The sequence below is a fragment of the Odontesthes bonariensis genome, chromosome 2 (genome assembly GCF_027942865.1).
Source record: "Odontesthes bonariensis isolate fOdoBon6 chromosome 2, fOdoBon6.hap1, whole genome shotgun sequence".
NCBI lineage: Eukaryota > Metazoa > Chordata > Actinopteri > Atheriniformes > Atherinopsidae > Odontesthes > Odontesthes bonariensis.
This window is the reverse complement of record NC_134507.1, coordinates 17,343,868-17,363,737: the sequence shown is the minus strand read 5'-3', so window position 1 is coordinate 17,363,737 and position 19,870 is coordinate 17,343,868. Positions and strand designations below refer to the sequence as shown.

General features: G+C 39.6%; 3 protein-coding genes across 3 annotated transcripts; 1 reads left to right on the top strand and 2 right to left on the bottom strand.

Annotated features, from left to right (window-relative positions):
• The first annotated feature begins 389 nt into the window (after positions 1–389).
• vdac2 (voltage-dependent anion channel 2) lies at positions 390–5,220 on the top strand. The gene is made up of 9 exons (XM_075478381.1): positions 390–506; positions 1,711–1,782; positions 1,873–1,922; positions 2,405–2,557; positions 2,662–2,714; positions 3,328–3,555; positions 3,758–3,908; positions 4,040–4,097; positions 4,206–5,220. The coding sequence occupies exons 2-9, from the start codon at positions 1,716–1,718 to the stop codon at positions 4,295–4,297; spliced, it is 852 nt and encodes a 283-aa protein (XP_075334496.1). The 5' UTR covers positions 390–506; positions 1,711–1,715; the 3' UTR covers positions 4,298–5,220.
• A 3,530-nt stretch (positions 5,221–8,750) lies between these two features.
• On the bottom strand, positions 8,751–14,715 carry LOC142394602 (uncharacterized). The gene is made up of 3 exons (XM_075478380.1): positions 13,694–14,715; positions 13,490–13,614; positions 8,751–13,207 (listed from the first exon to the last, which is right to left on the bottom strand). The coding sequence occupies exons 1-3, from the start codon at positions 14,621–14,623 to the stop codon at positions 9,175–9,177; spliced, it is 5,088 nt and encodes a 1,695-aa protein (XP_075334495.1). The 5' UTR covers positions 14,624–14,715; the 3' UTR covers positions 8,751–9,174.
• Positions 14,716–15,763: 1,048 nt separating this feature from the next.
• On the bottom strand, positions 15,764–19,562 carry comtd1 (catechol-O-methyltransferase domain containing 1). Its single transcript, XM_075484491.1, has 7 exons — positions 19,508–19,562; positions 19,298–19,416; positions 17,489–17,594; positions 16,764–16,882; positions 16,257–16,311; positions 16,038–16,171; positions 15,764–15,952 (listed from the first exon to the last, which is right to left on the bottom strand). Exons 1-7 carry the CDS (start codon positions 19,560–19,562, stop codon positions 15,800–15,802), a joined length of 741 nt encoding a protein of 246 aa, XP_075340606.1. The 3' UTR covers positions 15,764–15,799.
• Positions 19,563–19,870: the final 308 nt, after the last annotated feature.

The window sequence follows — 19,870 nt, the reverse complement described above, 5'->3', positions numbered from 1 at the left end:
TATCCAAGGCTCATAAAAATAGCTTACATGACATTGAATTTAAATATTTTTAAATTGTTGATCAATTATGAACAATATTCAAATATATATATATATATATATATATATATAAACAAATGTAAAATATGGGCTATAAAAACAATATAAACAATTCTTACTTGCAATTTAGCAATCGAGCTAAATCTATATCAAGCATTTCACTGCTCCATGTGGTTCAGGCAAAAGGACATTAACTACAATTTTGCTCTGTCATAAAAGAGCAATAAATACAACATTTGCTTGGCGTTCCTCTTCCACACAGACGACTTGTAACGTAAAATCTTTTCTACTCAGGCACTTTCTTTAGACCGCCCCGGTCCTGAGTCTGGATATGATAGGTCAGGAATTCGTTACAGTGCAGTCTCCTTCAGTTCGCCCTCCAACCGGTGACGCCTGGCTCAGCCGTGTGGTGTGAGGAACATCTCCAATAAAGTCTCTTAGCATATCGCTAGCTCACTTTTCAACTGGTAAGGGTGTGATTTATTCATTCTAACACTGTTTTTGTTATTTACGACAGGAAATAATGAGAGTGCGTGACTGCTTTACACACACCGGCTCTCTGCAGGCTACCAAAGTTAGCCATGCTAATTGTATTAGCACGTTACGTCTGACACATGTCTGGCAGTAACCGACGAAAGTTTTATTATCTTCGTTCGTTGTTGCCATAAAGCATCGTGTTTTCCTGTACGCTACCTAACGAAAACTTTCAGTCATTACAAAGTCAACTTTGGCGATGTTGGGTAACCTCCCTGTGGCCTAGTTCGCCACTAACTAGCAGACTCACATTGCCAGTAAGCAGGCAAATTAGCACATCCCGATAATTGGAACCGGCATATGCCTTAGCACACCTTGCTGTGTCTGCCAACTCACGTGTAGTAATAATTTTATAATGGTAAAGACTAAAAACACTGTTCCAGATCGTCAAAATGGCTACATTTTCCTACTCTGTCACCTTGTGAGTTGGCTGTCAGGCTACCCGAACCACGGGAACGCTGTGGTTTAGAAAGTCTGTTTAGATGTTGAAATGAAAAGCGAAAGCTCATGCTGCCATGATTTAAAAAAAATGTAGATATGATAGTTTTCTCCTTCATTTCGTTAACATGAAACATGATCTCTAATTGAAAGAAGGGGCTTGACGGTGCGGTATTGTAGTCCATTTTCTTCAGGGTTGAACATTGTGTTTAGTCCGATGCTCTCACGGAAGAATGACTGTGCAGCAGAACAGGTCATTTATTTTGTCATAAAAGTCTTATAATGCTTAACTTTATTAACAGCAGTGTAAATTGCTGTAATGATCTTGATTAATTTGATTTGCTCCTATGAACCAGCCTTCTTTTTCCTTAATAATAGAATCTGACAAAGTCTTTAATGCTGAGTGGCCTCTTTTTACTAAATCTTAAAGATACAAGAGCAAAGTAACTGGTACATCATATCCAAATGCTGGAACCTCTCCCATAATACACTTTTTTTTTTTTTTTTTTTTTTCCCCATCAACAGTCTCAATGGGTCTTTTTTTTGGACTTTTTTTTTTTTTGCCTTTGTGCCAATGTCACATCCACAGACTTAACAACACTTAGGTTAATGCTTTACCACATTTTTAATGTATGTAGTTTGATGGAAGTGCATTTTCATTGACTTAATTGGTTATTTGTCTTTCACCTCTGTTTTCAGTTACCATGGCTGTGCCTCCTGCTTATGCTGATCTGGGCAAGTCTGCCAAGGACATCTTCAACAAAGGCTTTGGTACGGTTTCTTAAGAGTTTGATCAAGTAGTGCAAAGATGCTGAAACTCCTCTGCTGCCAGATTTTGAACAAAATATATCTTCCCCTCAGGATTTGGCACGGTGAAGCTTGATGTCAAGACAAAGTCGGCCAGTGGAGTGGTAAGATTTTATTTTCTTTTTTCTTTTGATTTATTGAAAAACTAATTGGAGTTTGCCAGAAACATACCACAGCAACAACAGTGTGCCAGTGCAAACTGTTAACACCACCACGTGGGTTAAAAGAGCATTTCAAAGAAAATATGAGCAAGTTATTTCCAGAGCCCATTTTGGAAGTTGCATGTTAAATCTGGCCAATAGTCAAAACTCAGATGTCGGTTTACAGTGACGTCTGCAACTGTGTGACAGTTTTTTTGTTTATCTAACTGAACATCAAAAACACTAATTTGCTATCAGAATGTATTATTTATATCGGAAGCTAAGCGATGCTCTCTTTATGTGTAGCAGTTGTTTGCTTCAAGCTCAATAAATAAGAATTGGTCAAAGCTCAGTCAGTTGATTCTTATTCATGGTTATTGAAATCGGTGCAACATTTCATGATGATTTTCTAGTCATCGCTGTTTCTTTAAAATTGTCTCCTGCAGGAATTCAAAACATCTGGTTCCTCCAACACTGATACCAGCAAAGTTGCTGGTGGCCTGGAAACCAAATACAAGCGGGCAGAATATGGCCTGACATTCACTGAGAAGTGGAACACCGACAACACCTTGGGAACAGAAATCACTGTTGAAGATCAGGTTGGGAAGACACCAGAACAGACAGAAGACTGTGTGTACGCTCAACTTCACAGGACATCATTTATTTGTTTGATTTTAATATTCTTTGCTATTGCTTCTTGCAGATTGCAAAGGGACTGAAGTTGACCTTTGACACAACCTTCTCACCGAACACTGGGTAAGACGAGGGTTAAAATTAGCTTTATATGTGTTTTACTTGAGGACTTAACACATGAAGTCAGTGCTGCCTGTTGCGCCACTCACTGAGTAATTATGGCAACCTGATCTTTGCTGCACATACTTCTGACAAGTGTCCTTGCCAGCCGTGTGACCCGAGTCCCAGTATGTAACTAGTATGGTGGAACATGTCAGTGTGATTGGATGTCGTTTGTTACTTCAAAATGGTAGGATAGAAATAAAAGCTCAGTTGGACCGCGCTTTGGTGTCTGAGTTGTTTTGGTTTTTGAAGTAAAAAAAAATCATACGAGGAGCAGGGCACACAGCCCAGGAGAAGCATGTTGTCTTTCATGTGGAGTTTGGTGAGGCTGAAGTCATGCAAACGTTAAGGTTAACGTTAAATTATTTTTTTACAAAAACAAATAAGAGTAAACAGATATTTTGCTTTCTGTTGAATTGGATATTTAACTTATAAACAAAATAAATAAACTGAGAATACTTTTTGCGAACGGCTTGTTTTAGGAAATATAATATTTAATCATAATAAAATAGGAAAATAATACTCAATGCTTTTGAATTCAAGTTTTACAAAAAACCCTTTTTGTCATCAACAGCAAGAAGAGTGGCAAAGTTAAGACCGCATACAAGCGCGAGTACGTGAACTTGGGCTGTGATGTGGATTTTGACTTTGCTGGCCCCACCATCCATGGCGCTGCTGTTGTCGGCTATGAGGGATGGCTCGCCGGTTACCAAATGAGCTTCGATACTGCCAAATCCAAAATGACCCAGAACAACTTTGCCATTGGCTACAAGACGGGAGACTTCCAGCTACATACCAATGTGTAAGTAATTACTGTTTGGCCTTTTTTTTTTTTTTTTCACCTCTCTCACTAAGAGGATAAAACTTTATTTATTTTTAACAGAAATATATTTTATAATGGGTTGCACAGAAAGCATCCATGATGGAAAGACCTACAGCACCCTTTTATTAGACCTTCCACTTCAACTAGCATGAAATATCTCTTCATGTTCTGACCTTTACAGCAACGATGGAGCTGAGTTTGGTGGCTCCATCTACCAGAAGGTGAGTGACAAGCTGGAGACCTCCGTCAACCTGGCATGGACCGCCGGCAGCAACAGTACGCGCTTCGGTATTGCAGCCAAATACCAACTGGATAAAGATGCCTCCATCAGTGTAAGTAGTAGAGCTAAGATTTTTAGTATAAATTGGATAAGTCAACAGAGAGTTTTTAAATTTAAAGCCGCTGACTGATGCCTCTGCTTTTTTTTTTTTTTTTTTTTTTTTTTTTTTTTATAACAATATAGGCTAAAGTGAACAACAATAGCCTCGTTGGTGTTGGTTACACTCAAACACTTAGACCAGGTAAGTCGCCAACAGTGAAGCAATTCATAGCGAGACTCAACAGAAATCCCAGTCCAGCTCATTCCATGAAAATGTTAATGCTAAAGTCTGCCCGTCCTGTTTGTGCAGGTGTGAAACTCACCCTCTCTGGTCTGGTTGATGGGAAGAATATCAACGCAGGAGGCCACAAGCTCGGTCTGGGCTTGGAACTGGAAGCCTAAGCTGTCCCCATACTGCAAGGGACTAGGGAATATCAGAAGAATCTGGCCTTAAATGTATGTCCAACTCAAACCAGCAAGGGGGATATCATGGAGACATTGGTTCAAAGGCTACAGCAACAAACTTGAGCACCAGTTAAAGTTGGTGCTTTTGTCTCTGGTACATTTTACCTTTTGTTGCTTTTTACTTTGTAGTTGCATCTATTTGGGAGACAGTTGTTGGCATATTATTTATAAATCATGTCATTGTTCCTGTCCAGCACTGCCATAATTATTTGATCAATACAATCCCTCTGTATGTCAACAACACTGTTTGGCTTCATTGTGATAATCACAAATACTCCGTTTGTCTTTGTGACGACATTAGTTTGTGGATTTGTGTGGTGAACGTATTTTTTTTATTTTTATTTTTCTACGTTCACGATCATCTGATATCCCTTGTCATCTTAACAGTTGTGACTTCCAAACAATCCGAAGTACACTATTTCTGCTATAATATTTAAATACAGCTGCGTCTTTCCTGCTCATGCACACAAGGACACACAGCAGTTCTGCTTTTTGTCGACCGTCGGGGGTTTGTGATGTTCCTGCTCAGCTGCACACGTGACCTTCCCTTAAACTGGGCAGTTTTTCAGGTTGCTTAAAGTTGGATCTTTATGTTTGAGAGAAACCTGCACACATGGTCGACCAAGCAGAATCAGTTTTTGTTTATTCTGTAATAATGGACAACTGGGGAGGGGGTGGGCACATAAATAATGTTCACAGTAATGCCAAACTATCCTTCTCTCGAGGAGGTGTAACGCAAAGTTGCACGCGCTCTCTCTCGAAAGCTGCCTTCCTGTCCTGGGCAGAGACGGAGTCCACAGGAAGTCTTGGAGGTCCTTACGTGTATGTAAACATTTTCAATAAAGTCTTTGAACTCCTCATGTCTTTTTAGTGTGATATTGACATGTCAATAACACATTTGTTGGCAGGATTGTTTGCTTAATATTGACTCTGAAGGCGTTTTAACAGAGGCTGGGAAGTGGTCATATATCGTTAATGACCACCAAATTACACCGGTGTTGTTGTTTTGTTTTTTTTGTCTTTTGTTTCATGTAAACACAGTTTAGTAAAGGCCCAAACAATCCTGTAATTGTCACAGTTGAAGTCAGAACTGTATAAAAGTTGTTTTGACATTACAGCAGAAACAATTATTAAAAAAGAAAATTCCTCTATTCAAACATGAAGTCTTTAGAGTAACTGTTTTGTTTGGAGGCACCACTTCGATTACGGTTTTAGCTCCGTGGGATGACATCAGCGTCTGCTATCGTCTCTTCAGAGGCTCTGTCAAATTAAATATGGAGCAGCTAAACTCTTGTTTCCGAATCCATCCATTTTCTATACCCGCTTAATCCGTCGGTCGGGTCGCGGGGGGGCTGGAGCCTATCCCAGCGGGCAAGAGGCGGGGTACACCCTGGACAGGTCGCCAGTCGTTTCCGAATCCTTCAAATGCAAAGTTTGAGGTTCAACTGCAGGAAAAAAAGAAATGATGGAGTTTCCACACTTCTATTGTGTTAAGATTTTTTTTATCTTGTTTAAAAAACATTTAGAAAAAAAAAAAAAAGATTTATTTAGGAAATTCTGGTATTGTAAAACGTACAAAAATAATTTGATTAATTTTCTTATTCCTTTTTCTTTTGGACAAAGACGAGGAAAAATGTACAGAATCATAAACCAAAGATCGCAGTTCTTTGTTTAATCTGTTTGAGGAGAGCTTGACTGCATATGAACTTGGAAAACAATATTCTTAACTGATCGGATTAAAAGTTTGCTGTATAGCTGGTGCAAGGATGGAGCACTTTGTCTAATGTCAACCATCAATCTGAGCTCCAGACTGTTTGTTGCCTGTATCAATGAGCTGATCCATCTTTACCGCGGAAAAGTTTCACCACTCTTTGGCAAGATGCGGTATCATCCGGAAAAATGATCTCAGCATTAACAAAGCTCTGACTGATGGAATAACTGTGGAGGTCATGACTGCCATCCAACCCCATTGTTTCTACAGTCAGTCACTCCTGTGTTTTTCATCCAACCTGCATTAAAGCTGCAGTCTGCAGGATTAGTTGTTGTCATACGTAAAGTCCTAATTTTTGGCATTTTAAGAGTTTACATGATCTATCAGAACGCTTGAAGTTGAAAACGGTGACCTCCGTAGTCGCAAAATGCAAGAAATGCTTATTTTTTAACCGAAAAATAAAAAGTTATTCAACTTCCTGTCCCGCCCCATCAAAACACATGAGAACTCCCAGATGCGCGTACACGACTCCTCATTCATCAACTCACCTGTCATTTGCGATCATGGAAGACACAGTAAGTAGACTAGCCCATAATGAAGTTCAATAGTCTAGATAAATAAGCGTGGGGACGAGCCTACCTTGTATCGCGCGTGCACAATCGGTGATTGACAGGCAGCAGAGCCCAGCTCGTAACCTGATTGGTTACCTTTTACCGGTCCAGTCTGCAATTTTGTAAACAAACCTGCTGGCTTTGGAGGGACCTAGCGGGACATATAGGGGACCTAGAGAACTCATTTTTTTTTGTATTGGGGTATTTAATGTACTACTTTCAGAATCCCCGGACAGTTCCAGGCATTATGCTTGAAAAAGAGTTGCAGACTGCCGCTTTAAAGAAAAATAGGTCAGACATAATCTTCTGTTACAGTACAGATTGGTAATTAATCACTAAACATCACTTTCATCCAATCATCCACAGTCCATGACTACATTTTTTTTCTTAAGCCCACTGTAACTTTGTTTTCTCCTCTTATGTGTTTGTGAAGTTTCTTCTTGGTTTTTCTTCATTTGTGTGGTGCATTTCCCATTTTCAGGACTTTTTTTAAATTTAAAATTTTTTTTTTTTTAGCTCTGATGCATTTGACATCTTTGACCTGTATGTTGACCTTTTGTGACCTTCCCGTTTTGATTATAAATGCTCCAAACGCACTGCCGTCTCAGGACAACCAACATCTTTTACCACATTCGTGAGATGAATAACCATCTTGATGGAGTTTCGTCATCATTTCCACTGTTGGAGCCACGTTTCCAGCCAATCTGCCACGGTGCAACAGGTCATTAAGCTCCGCAAGCAAACTCTTAACAATACGTAGGCTTGTGCAGGTGTTTGTTTTTGGTGGTGCAAATATATAAGATTATTCTATATATTTTAGTTTACTACACGTGAGGAGGGAAAAAAGCCCAATAATGGAACAGTTTTATAGGTATGTTTTATAAAGGTAGCATATTCATATTAGGCAGCATTCTAATAGAATTTTTTATTTTTTGTCATAAACGTTTATTTTTGTGGGTCTTTTTAAATTGAATGAAAACAGATGAATAAACACTCACAGTGTGGTGTTTTCCATCATTTTTGCCAAAGGTTTGTACCACTCAAGGTATTTTTAAGAACTTATCCTGAGTGGTTATGAACCCAAATTGTCTTTAAAGCACACAGCGGCAGGGTCACAGCCCTCATAAATGTAGGCTTCAACAGGAAGGAACAGGAGGAAGACGCTGTGAGAAAAGAACGAAGGGGAAAACCAATCGAGACTCAAACGGAACGAAAGGTGCATCGGAGATTCTCTGTGAGCAGCCAACAAAAAACAGAAAATCCTCTCCACAAAAATCAAATGTACAACAAAAGGAAACTTGCGAAGCAACCAAAAGCCCTTTTGAAAATATTGAAGGATACAAAGATATTATATAAAAAAAAAGGAGAGTAACATAGATGTAGTTACACATCAGACACTTATTTTGATAGTCATTTGAATGAAAATAAGAAGATAAGGATGAGATCATTGACTCCCCTCGTAGTCACACGTAAAATGTGCTAACATGCTTGATAGTTTTGACCACCTTGATAAGCGTTTTGACAGCAGCATAAGCCGACCACATGAGGATACACACGTGCGTGTAAAAGTCCAGACAGAATACTTGGACTGACAGAGATTCATATAATTATGATTTAGATAAATTTATAGTCCATGTACTTTTATTTCTCTCTTTGGTCATTCAGTGCTTCTGTTTTGCCTTTGTTTACGTCCCTTTATCAATCCTTATCGTTGGCCTCGTGCGTTCTAACTTCTGAACAAAGCTTCAACGGAACAAGGATGATACGTTTCTAGATGTTGATGAAACTTTTAGTGTGAGAACATTGGCAGGCCCCCTTGATCCCTGAGTGTAACGATTGTTAATAATCCGGTGGTCATCGGCTGTATTTTAGCCATTTAAAGGACATACTCTTGTTTGGTTTCCACGGCTGGTCACCAAAGTATAAATCTGAAAGGTGTGGCGTAATCAAACAGGATGTTGGTGTAAGCATGTACGCTGTTATCCGTTTCAGAAACAATAAGATGCTCCTTGACAAATAACCCAGAAAAACAAAAGGATCTTTTGACATTGCATTTATTTGACAGCACATACCAAAGCAGAAACATTCGATTCAAAATTCACCTTGGGTTTACATTCATAATTGTTTTAGTTTTTGTGGTGAATAGAAACACTTAAATGCATCACAGGCTAATTTGAAATTCAAAGGGAAAAAATGCTGCAGACATCGGAGGGATCACGTTCTCCCCTTTTAGAATAGTATTGCTGAAGAGAAATTGCAGCATTTAGCTTTTTTCCTATTTGTGCTTGACTCAGCTTGTGCCATAATTTAGCATCTGTAGTATAAGCCCTTTTCTATTTGCAGCTCCATCTCTGGTGCTTGCCAACAGCTTCCTCAATGAATATAAGGTGGAATCCTCAACTTCTGTAGATATGCCAACTTCTCAGCTTTTGTTTGAGTGCACTTTCTTTGAGTTTCTCTGTATTTCCACCCTTTCAGTTTTACCCTGAGGATCATTTATTTTTTGAGTCCTCAGATAGATTTGGTTTCTGAATGTGACTGGTCTCTGGTGCCCCCTGAAGTAACTCTTTCATTTCTGCCGTCCCAGTCGTCTTTTCCTTTGGCAGGACTGTTTGGGCTGTTTGGGTTTTATCCCCACTGTCTAGCTGCTGATCCTTCACTTCAGCAAGACTTTTCTCTACAGACTGAGAAGATAACACCTCATCTTGGTCTTTACTGCTCTCATGTATGGTATCTTGGATGGCTTTCGTCATTTTGCCTTCATCTTTTTCCCCGTTAACCTGACTAGTTTCCTTTGGCAGCACTGTTTGGGCTGTTTGGGTTTTATCCCCACTGTCTAGCTGCTGATCCTTCACTTCAGCAACACTTTTCTCTACAGACTGAGAAGATAACACCTCATCTTGGTCTTTACTGCTCTCATGTATGGTATCTTGGATGTCTTTCGTCATTTTGCCTTCATCCTCTTTACCGTTAACCTGACTAGTTTCCTTTGGCAGGACTGTTTGGGCTGTTTGGGTTTTATCCCCACTGTCTAGCTGCTGATCCTTCACTTCAGCAAGACTTTTCTCTACAGATTGAGAAGATAACACCTCATCTTGGTCTTTACTGCTCTCATGTATGGTATCTTGGATGTCTTTCGTCATTTTGCCTTCATCCTCTTTACCATTAACCTGACTAGTTTCCTTTGGCTGGACTGTTTGGGCTGTTTGGGTTTTATCCCCACTGTCTAGCTGCTGATCCTTCACTTCAGCAAGACTTTTCTCTACAGACTGAGAAGATAACACCTCATCTTTGTCTTTACTGCTCTCATGTATGGTATCTTGGATGTCTTTCGTCATTTTGCCTTCATCTTTTTCCCCATTAACCTGACTAGTTTCCTTTGGCAGGACTGTTTGGGCTGTTTGGGTTTTATCCCCACTGTCTAGCTGCTGATCCTTCACTTCAGCAAGACTTTTCTCTACAGACTGAGAAGATAACACCTCATCTTTGTCTTTACTGCTCTCATGTATGGTATCTTGGATGTCTTTCGTCATTTTGCCTTCATCCTCTTTACCGTTAACCTGACTAGTTTCCTTTGGCAGCACTGTTTGGGCTGTTTGGGTTTTATCCCCACTGTCTAGCTGCTGATCCTTCACTTCAGCAAGACTTTTCTCTACAGACTGAGAAGATAACACCTCATCTTTGTCTTTACTGCTCTCATGTATGGTATCTTGGATGTCTTTCGTCATTTTGCCTTCATCTTTTTCCCCATTAACCTGACTAGTTTCCTTTGGCAGGACTGTTTGGGCTGTTTGGGTTTTATCCCCACTGTCTAGCTGCTGATCCTTCACTTCAGCAAGACTTTTCTCTACAGACTGAGAAGATAACACCTCATCTTTGTCTTTACTGCTCTCATGTATGGTATCTTGGATGTCTTTCGTCATTTTGCCTTCATCCTCTTTACCGTTAACCTGACTAGTTTCCTTTGGCAGCACTGTTTGGGCTGTTTGGGTTTTATCCCCACTGTCTAGCTGCTGATCCTTCACTTCAGCAAGACTTTTCTCTACAGACTGAGAAGATAACACCTCATCTTGGTCTTTACTGCTCTCATGTATGGTATCTTGGATGTCTTTTGTCATTTTGCCTTCATCTTTTTCCCCATTAACCTGACTAGTTTCCTTTGGCAGGACTGTTTGGGCTGTTTGGGTTTTATCCCCACTGTCTAGCTGCTGATCCTTCACTTCAGCAACACTTTTCTCTATAGACTGAGAAGATAACACCTTATCTTTGTCTTTACTGCTCTCATGTATGGTATCTTGGATGTCTTTCGTCATTTTGCCTTCATCCTCTTTACCGTTAACCTGACTAGTTTCCTTTGGCAGGACTGTTTGGGCTGTTTGGGTTTTATCCCCACTGTCTAGCTGCTGATCCTTCACTTCAGCAAGACTTTTCTCTACAGACTGAGAAGATAACACCTCATCTTTGTCTTTACTGCTCTCATGTATGGTATCTTGGATGTCTTTCGTCATTTTGCCTTCATCCTCTTTACCGTTAACCTGACTAGTTTCCTTTGGCAGCACTGTTTGGGCTGTTTGGGTTTTATCCCCACTGTCTAGCTGCTGATCCTTCACTTCAGCAAGACTTTTCTCTATAGACTGAGAAGATAACACCTCATCTTTGTCTTTACTGCTCTCATGTATGGTATCTTGGATGTCTTTCGTCATTTTGCCTTCATCCTCTTTACCGTTAACCTGACTAGTTTCCTTTGGCAGGACTGTTTGGGCTGTTTGGGTTTTATCCCCACTGTCTAGCTGCTGATCCTTCACTTCAGCAAGACTTTTCTCTACAGACTGAGAAGATAACACCTCATCTTTGTCTTTACTGCTCTCATGTATGGTATCTTGGATGTCTTTTGTCATTTTGCCTTCATCTTTTTCCCCATTAACCTGACTAGTTTCCTTTGGCAGGACTGTTTGGGCTGTTTGGGTTTTATCCCCACTGTCTAGCTGCTGATCCTTCACTTCAGCAACACTTTTCTCTACAGACTGAGAAGATAACACCTCGTCTTGGTCTTTACTGCTCTCATGTATGGTATCTTGGATGTCTTTCGTCATTTTGCCTTCATCCTCTTTACCGTTAACCTGACTAGTTTCCTTTGGCAGCACTGTTTGGGCTGTTTGGGTTTTATCCCCACTGTCTAGCTGCTGATCCTTCACTTCAGCAAGACTTTTCTCTACAGACTGAGAAGATAACACCTCATCTTTGTCTTTACTGCTCTCATGTATGGTATCTTGGATGTCTTTCGTCATTTTGCCTTCATCTTTTTCCCCGTTAACCTGACTAGTTTCCTTTGGCAGGACTGTTTGGGCTGTTTGGGTTTTATCCCCACTGTCTAGCTGCTGATCCTTCACTTCAGCAACACTTTTCTCTATAGACTGAGAAGATAACACCTCATCTTGGTCTTTACTGCTCTCATGTATGGTATCTTGGATGTCTTTCGTCATTTTGCCTTCATCCTTTTCATCGTTAACCTGACTAGTTTCCTGTGGCTCTTTATGGCTTTCTTCCTTTTCTTCACTCTTTGGTGTTGTACTAGAAAGGACTTTCACTTTTTCTAAAGATACCTCTGTTTCTGTGGACAGACTGCTTTTTGTTTCTGCCACAAAATCCGTGGTTTTCTGAGCTTTTTCTGAAACCAGCTGGTTGACTTTATCTTGCATTTGAACAACGCCGCTATTCTTTTGAGTTTTGTTAGACTCTTCTGACACCTGGGCTGAGTTTTCATCGGCAGGCTTTTTATCTTGAGCTAAGATAAAATCTTCTTTCACAGCAGCGCCTTGTTTTTCATCTTCCCCTGTGTTCAGAGATTTATCATTCACAGGGACCTCTGGCTTTAAATCTTCCAGTTTTGAAGTGAGCTCTGTCTGATCTTTTTCCAGCATCACTGCGGCTTTCTTCTCCTCTGTGTTTTCAGCTGCTTCGTGATGCTCATTTCCTTCCTCATCAGGGCTCTCACTCAGCGAAACTTTGTTCTCCCTATTTTTATCTGCGTTAGTGTCGATGTCATCTTGAAGTGCTTTGGTTTCCTCTGACTCGACTTTACTTTTTTGAGCGTCGTCAACGTCCTCCACCTCAGCAGGCTTCTCTTCATCCCTGTCATCACCCTCACTCACGGACTCTCCAGCTGATGCTATTTGATTTTGCTCACTATCAGACATGTTTTCTCCATTTTCCTCTCCACTATCTTTATGATCAACCTCTTCCTGATTGCTCCCTTTCTCGCTTTTGGTACTCTCCTGCTCATCTTTTCCCATTTCTGTCTCCTCTGATCCTGTATCCTCAAATTCTGACATCTCGATTTCCCTGGTAGTTTCTGTTATGATCTCCTCTACAAACTTGTATTGGGGCTCTGCTCGTCTGTGTGGGCCCCCTGGTTGGCTTAAGCTAGGGAGAGTGTAAACAGGGGATTGGTGGTAGATGTGGGGCAAGGAGATGTGGGAGTCGGACACTGTGGACAGCCGAGCCTCCTCACCACAGAGAAGTTTCCTGTAGAATAGGAAATACAGATTTTATCTACAAAGCTCAATAGAAGGTACTTATATTTTCTTTGTTTAATCTATGTATTAACCATAAAGACTTGATACAGGTACAAATCTAAAATGCTTTAAAGGGGGGTGTGTCATATTTGATTTTTAATGATTTCCTTCAAGTTGTTGGTAATAAAATTGTATTACAGTATATTATTATATTACAACAGAGTGATTGCATCCCCCAGATACTGCAGCAGTTTCTGCACAGAAGTGGTATTATATGATAATACTGTAATACCTGTAGGACATTATCTCCACATCCAAAGCCATCTTCACATTTAACAGGTCCTGGTACTCACGCAGATAACCAGACATGTCAAATTTGCAATTTATGAGCTCATTTTCAAGCTCTTTGATTGTGTTCTGGCACAAGAGAGGAGACAACATTAGTTACTTGATAATGTATGCTCATGAACACTGCACAGCAAAGAAAAAGTATTACCTGGTAGTGAATAAGTTCCTCCTTGTGGCGATCCTCGATATCATGAAGCTGGTTCTCCAGTGCTTCTCTCGTGCCTTTAGCGCAGTCCAGTTCGACGCTTTTGGCCTGCAGGCGCTTTCTGTACTTCTGGATCTCCAGCTGGGTCGCTTTTAACGCTTCTCTCTTAGCCTCAGCTGTCTCCGTTAATCTTGCAAACTGAGATCGGAAACTTTCTTCTATCTGCTGGACGTCGGACACGGTGTGACCTTCCAGCTGGGCCCTTATTTCGCGGAGTGCCGCAGTGACGCCAGGGTGACCAAACTCGTGCTCTTTCACATTAACCTGCGCGTCCTTGATTTGGTCAAATATCTCTGACACCTCAGCCTCATGGTTTCTCTTCAGGAAGTCGATTTCATCTTCGAGGGACTGCGCTCTCTTGTCCAGCTGTAGTTTAGCCTGATACGCATCGTTGATGTCCTTCTTCAGGACCAAGATGTTGCTCTCAGCGTCTGATCTGCTTTGCGTCTCCCGCTCATGTTGGCCCCTCAAGCTAGAAAGCTCTTCCTCTAAATTCTGATGCTCAACTTCAATCTGATGCTTCTGGTGGGTGATATCTTGAACAAGCTGCCTCAGCCTCCTGAGCTCTTGTCCATACTCCTCCTCCAAGCAGGATGCGGGTTTTGCCTTCCCTCTGATCTCTTCAATTTCTTTCTCCAGAAGATGATTCTGGTGCTTCAGCTGGTGCACCTTATCTATGAATCCGGCAAGACGATCGTTTAAGCCATGCATCAGTTCTTTCTCATTAAACTTTCCGGATAACGGTGTGGTCGAATTCATGTCCGCGGAGGTCCCTCCAAGCACGGCGCTGGTATCTAATCCCGTACGTCTCGGTGTATGTTGTGAATACCCATCTTGAGCGACTCTATGCGGGAAGTTGAGTCTGTTATCCATGCTGTGACTCGTGCTGTCCACAGCGGTATGTTGTGCAGGAAGACTCCGTGCGGGCTTTTATATCCGTCGCCATCTGCCCGGTCGGCAGAATGGAGCTGTCCGTGGTGCTGAAAAGGTGTAGCATCAGCTGATGTTTTAATGAGGGCTTACACCACATTTTGTCGCAGACTGCAGTGACGTAGGTAAACTGAATCCAGTCGTCAATCCAAAAATAAATATCTCTCAGCATTAGTAGTAGTAGTAGTAGTAGTAGTAGTATGGTAGTAGAGAAGCTTAATGTGTGTGACCGTGCCGTGCCATGTTCTGTAGTCCTATAGTTTGGATGTTGCATGGCTTTTAATTTGTATGGCTGAGTTCTAACAAAACAAGAGAAGAATAAATGAAGAAATAACTGCTCGTTAATTATCAGTTGATAAGTAATCCCCAACCAAAATTATAATTAGTTAATGAAGAAACAAGTGAGAAACAAATCAATATCAACTTGATGATTGTTCAATCATTATGTAGTTTCCTGATTATTTCTAATGGAGAACTGTATTAATAATGAGTGACTAGAGAGCAGAAAAAAAAAAAATTCTCATGTTTGGGGCCCTTTTCTTCTCCATGTGTTTTCCACGACCATGCTGACCATTCATACCAAAATGTTTCTCAGATGACCGAATAGATTAGTCATTTCTTAAATGTTGCATCTGTCTGAAACGCATTTTGCATCTTTTGACTTTTCAGTATCAGTTAAATCTCCCTTTTGGCCCTTTAAAACTGCAGTAATCAAGCTTCATAATAACTGTGCTTTTCCAGGACATAGCTTTCCTTGTTATGCAAATACTACACATCATCTGAAAATGGAAAATCTGCTTTGGTGAATTTTAACAATTTATTGTGTGTGACCGAAATCTGCATTTCTGAAAACAGTGACTCACATCAGCCTGTGAGGAAAAAGAGACATTTTGTGTTGAAAGAAGAGCTATTTTTTTATTTTCAATCAGATCCTGAGCTGTGGCGATACAGATGTGTGAAATTGTATTTGTTGAATACTTTGTGAGGTCTGTAGTCACAAAGACAGTACAGTAAACATGGTGAGGAAGGTGTTATGTTTAATCTCATGTAGCATTTTCCAATAGAAGAATGTCCTTATAATTTCCATACATATAAGTGAATTCTTGTGCAACCTAAAACTCAGCGTTTAATGGCAATGGTCAGCCCATCACCCACTGTGAGCATGCTCAGCTCAATCCTTTGGTCCTTGTGCAACTTCTTATTGAGAGCATCCAGACCCCAGGATGTTATGTCATTGGGAGCCGGATTCACAACCCTTCCACTCCACAGCACCTTTAAATACATTAACAGCTTAACAACAAATCTGTTTAATTCTGTCCACAGTCAAAACAAGTGTTTGAGCTAGAGGTTTACTTACATTGTCTATTGCAATAATGCCTCCTTTTCGTATGAGCTCAAGGGACTTTTCATAGTATCTGTCATAGGTAGATTTGTCAGCGTCAATGAACACAAAGTCATATGTTCCAGCTTGTCCGGCTTCTACAAGTTCATCTGAGGAATGAAAAGTTAAAATTAGATTACAAACCCAAATGTTTTTTTAAAAAAAATCATGAGGAATATTTATAAATGCACTTACTCAGAGTCTTCATAGCTGTTTGAAGCTGCACATCTATCTTATTTTCAACTCCAGCCTACAGAAAAGGTTAAACTGAATGAGCTGAGAGCTGTGCAAGGATTTTTTTCCATTGGTGTTTTTTTTTTTTTTTTCAAAGAGAATGTTTGGGAAGGTGTTAACAGGAATTGATTTTACTGCTTGACTTTGCATCTTTATGTGACACACTTTCCTGAGCAGACACCTTTTAATTGTCCAGCCTGCGGGATTTTGTGGAGACATACTGACAGTACCTATATGTACAGTGTGCTTCCTGGTGCACAAATTTCTTCTGACAGAGGCTACACTTAATTTACTAAAACCTGCTAAAATGGCAAATTCTCATGTTCCAAATACAATGAACTAGACATTTTATACCACTGTAATGTAACCTGCACCAGTAAGGAAATAAGGTGAACATTTTTAAAGTCTTGTCTAAATGACACCTTTATGGATGTCTAAATGCAAGCCATGTTTTATTAATGTTCTCACCTCTTTAAAGAAGGGTTTAGCAATCTCCACGTAACTGTCTTCTATTTCACAAGCTACAACCCGTCCAATCTCTGGCATGGCTAAAGCCATACTCAGTGCATTGTACCCTGTGTACATCCCTGCACAGAGAACACAGATTAAATAGTTTTAGTTCTTTTAAAATAATCAAAAGATTAGAAAGTCTTACAGTAGGCTGGACAGTAAAGATCTGACATGCAGTCGACTGAACATAAAAGTTCAACATTGTTGTCAAATGTCACCTATATCAGTTGCACTGAAACATCTTTAATTCATGTGGTGAATTTACATCTTTAAAATCTCCAATAAGCAGGGCGTGGAGTTGAGTAAAACTAGATCAATACTGTATCTCTATGTTCAAGTATTCAGTACTCAAACTGCACATTATTCAACATGTTAATTCTTAAATCTTAAAATTAACTTTAATCATAAAAATCATTTCATCAAAGAAAAGTTAATTTGTGTAGTCTAAGACAAAAACTTTAACTGATCATAGCAATCAAGTCGTTTACCCTAAAGGGTAGAATTGTGTCATTTGATCCAAAACAAAACAATTTCAATTTTTTTTTAAAAGCAAAAGAAGCTAGCTGTCATACTTAAACCTAGACACTAAGTATTAAATATTCATAGTATTAGTTTAATTCTAAAATAAGTCACTAAAACTATTATTATTTTGGTTTGCGTTCATGTCTTTTATTTGATCTTACCAATTTCAATAGCTTTTGTAGCATTAATCAGTCTTATGAGATTTGCCATAAACTGGGCTTGTTCACTGGCCACCATCATGACATTATATGGTTCTTCAAGGGTTCTCTGAAAAGAAAAAATAACACTATGTATCATTAGATAGTCTGACTAAATGTGCTGACCGGATTCCTCCTCCTTTAACTTCATGAAGTTGTTTTGGCTGTCACGGTGCTGCCCTCTAGTGACCAAAAGACAGATTGCTATGATTCTAAGATTAGGCATTGTGTTGATTACTTAATTCCTGAATTAATTGTAGTTGTACATGATGTTTAGATATTATGATGAAAATGTGGCACAGAACAAACATAAACTAAACAAATGAAAATCTAACCAGGCAACCTGCTTTAAATCTGATGTTAAATCCAGTGGCACATTTTAAAAGCCTTGACATCAAAGGCTCAGTCAACTTTAGTTTTTGGCCTGGGGCACTAGATGACTAACCAGCCTTCATCGAACCTATTAAGCCGGCTCAGGCCTTCAGCATAGGGATTCATTTTAGTGGGCGAACTGTCTGCCCATGCTAAATGAAATGTGCTTCCAGAGAATACAGATTAATCAAACAGCTTTTTCCGCTTGTCCTTGAGGGTTGCATGACAGGGGCCACAGCCATTTCCTGCTGACAGGCTGCTAGTCAGTTATAGAGATCACACATGAAGACAGACAGCCACCCATGCTCACATGCCCACCTGCGGGCAATTCCAAGTCACCAGTACACCAAACATTTTTGGCTTGTGTGGGGAAAGCTGAACTGAATTTATTTGAATTAATTTGAAACTAGCTATGTGATTGTAGCATGAGATTTTTTTGTTGACCTGATCCTCGCACCGAAACTCTTACACAATATAAGGATGTCAATAATGTAATATGTAATAACGTAAATGGTAAACTTTACAGTAAGAAAGACAAAATGCTGAGTTCTAACAAAACAAGAGAAGAATAAATGAAAAAATAACTGCTCGTTAATTATCAGTTGATAAGTAATCCCCAACCAAAATTATAATTAGTTAATGAAGAAACAAGTGAGAAACAAATCAATATCAACTTGATGATTGTTCAATCATTATGTAGTTTCCTGATTATTTCTAATGGAGAACTGTATTAATAATGAGTGACTAGAGAGCAGACTGGGAGATTACAGTAATAAATCATGAAGTAATTAATAGTTTATGTTTGCCTGTGAATTATAATGAATTATTTGTCACAATTCTTTTTTGCTTTTCACTTAATCAAGAACCACCGATGAACAAAGTTGTCAGAATGGTTAAATCAAAGATTTTCCAGATCTTACAATGCTAATTCATTCAAGATCTCTCCTTCTGTTCTGTAGCAACTCATCATTGCCCAATATATAGAATATATAGTCAGTCATTAGGACATATTAGCAAAGTATTGATTAATGATAATTTTTTAACTCATTATTTTCTTTCTTTGAGTCAGTGAATTGTAAAATGTGCAATGACTACCCATGCACATTTTTCTAACCCTCAAGCTTAAATTTTTACTCCTAATCATTTTCGAAAAATTAATTGATTTAATTTAATTAATCATTCATATTCATTAATCTTTTTTTTAACAAGCCTCAGACTAATCTTGAGCAATTTATCCAAATAATTCAGAAAGAGTTTCTCACGAATTAGCAGTAAGATTAAAAGTTTTTCCCCGTTTGTTCCATGATAACTATTGTGTAACCGTAAAGACATCACAAAATCGATGAGAGATGGTAATCAGATGGTAGAGAGCAGGTTGTGATGGCTCTCTGGCTTCCTTACCAGTCTGAGTTTGGTGAGAACCGGCGGCTCCCTCAGTGAGTTGTTAACTACATACTGCAGTACAGGATCGTTCTTTCCTCCGCTGTGGCTCTTCCCAATAATGGCAGACTTCACTACACCTGACCAAAGAGACATATAACTATCAACTATCCAAATCTTCTCAATTGTCAAAGCACATATACACATATCCTTGTTTTACTTATGTCATACCTGTTAATACGAGCGTAAGTCCGAAACAGAAAAGCATTTTCATGTCTGCAGCCATGGCATGGGCTTGGACAGCTTGTGTTTGAGTCCTCTGAGTTTCTCTGTATCTGCCCCTGTTGCGCAGTACTGTCTGGGTTTGTTTGATTAAGCTTTGGGGGTGGAGGCTCAGCATTTCAGTTGTAAAGCAAAAGTTGGGAAATCTTAATTAAGTATAACAAAATCATCTGAAAAGATGGAAAACTGTACAACAATAGAAACACGACGTTTGTTTTAGAGTGTAGCTTTTAAAAAGGTCGGAATTAAAGAAACTGCTGATAACTGTTGTAGATTTTTAGGGCACACATGTTCGTAAAAAATGCAGCAATA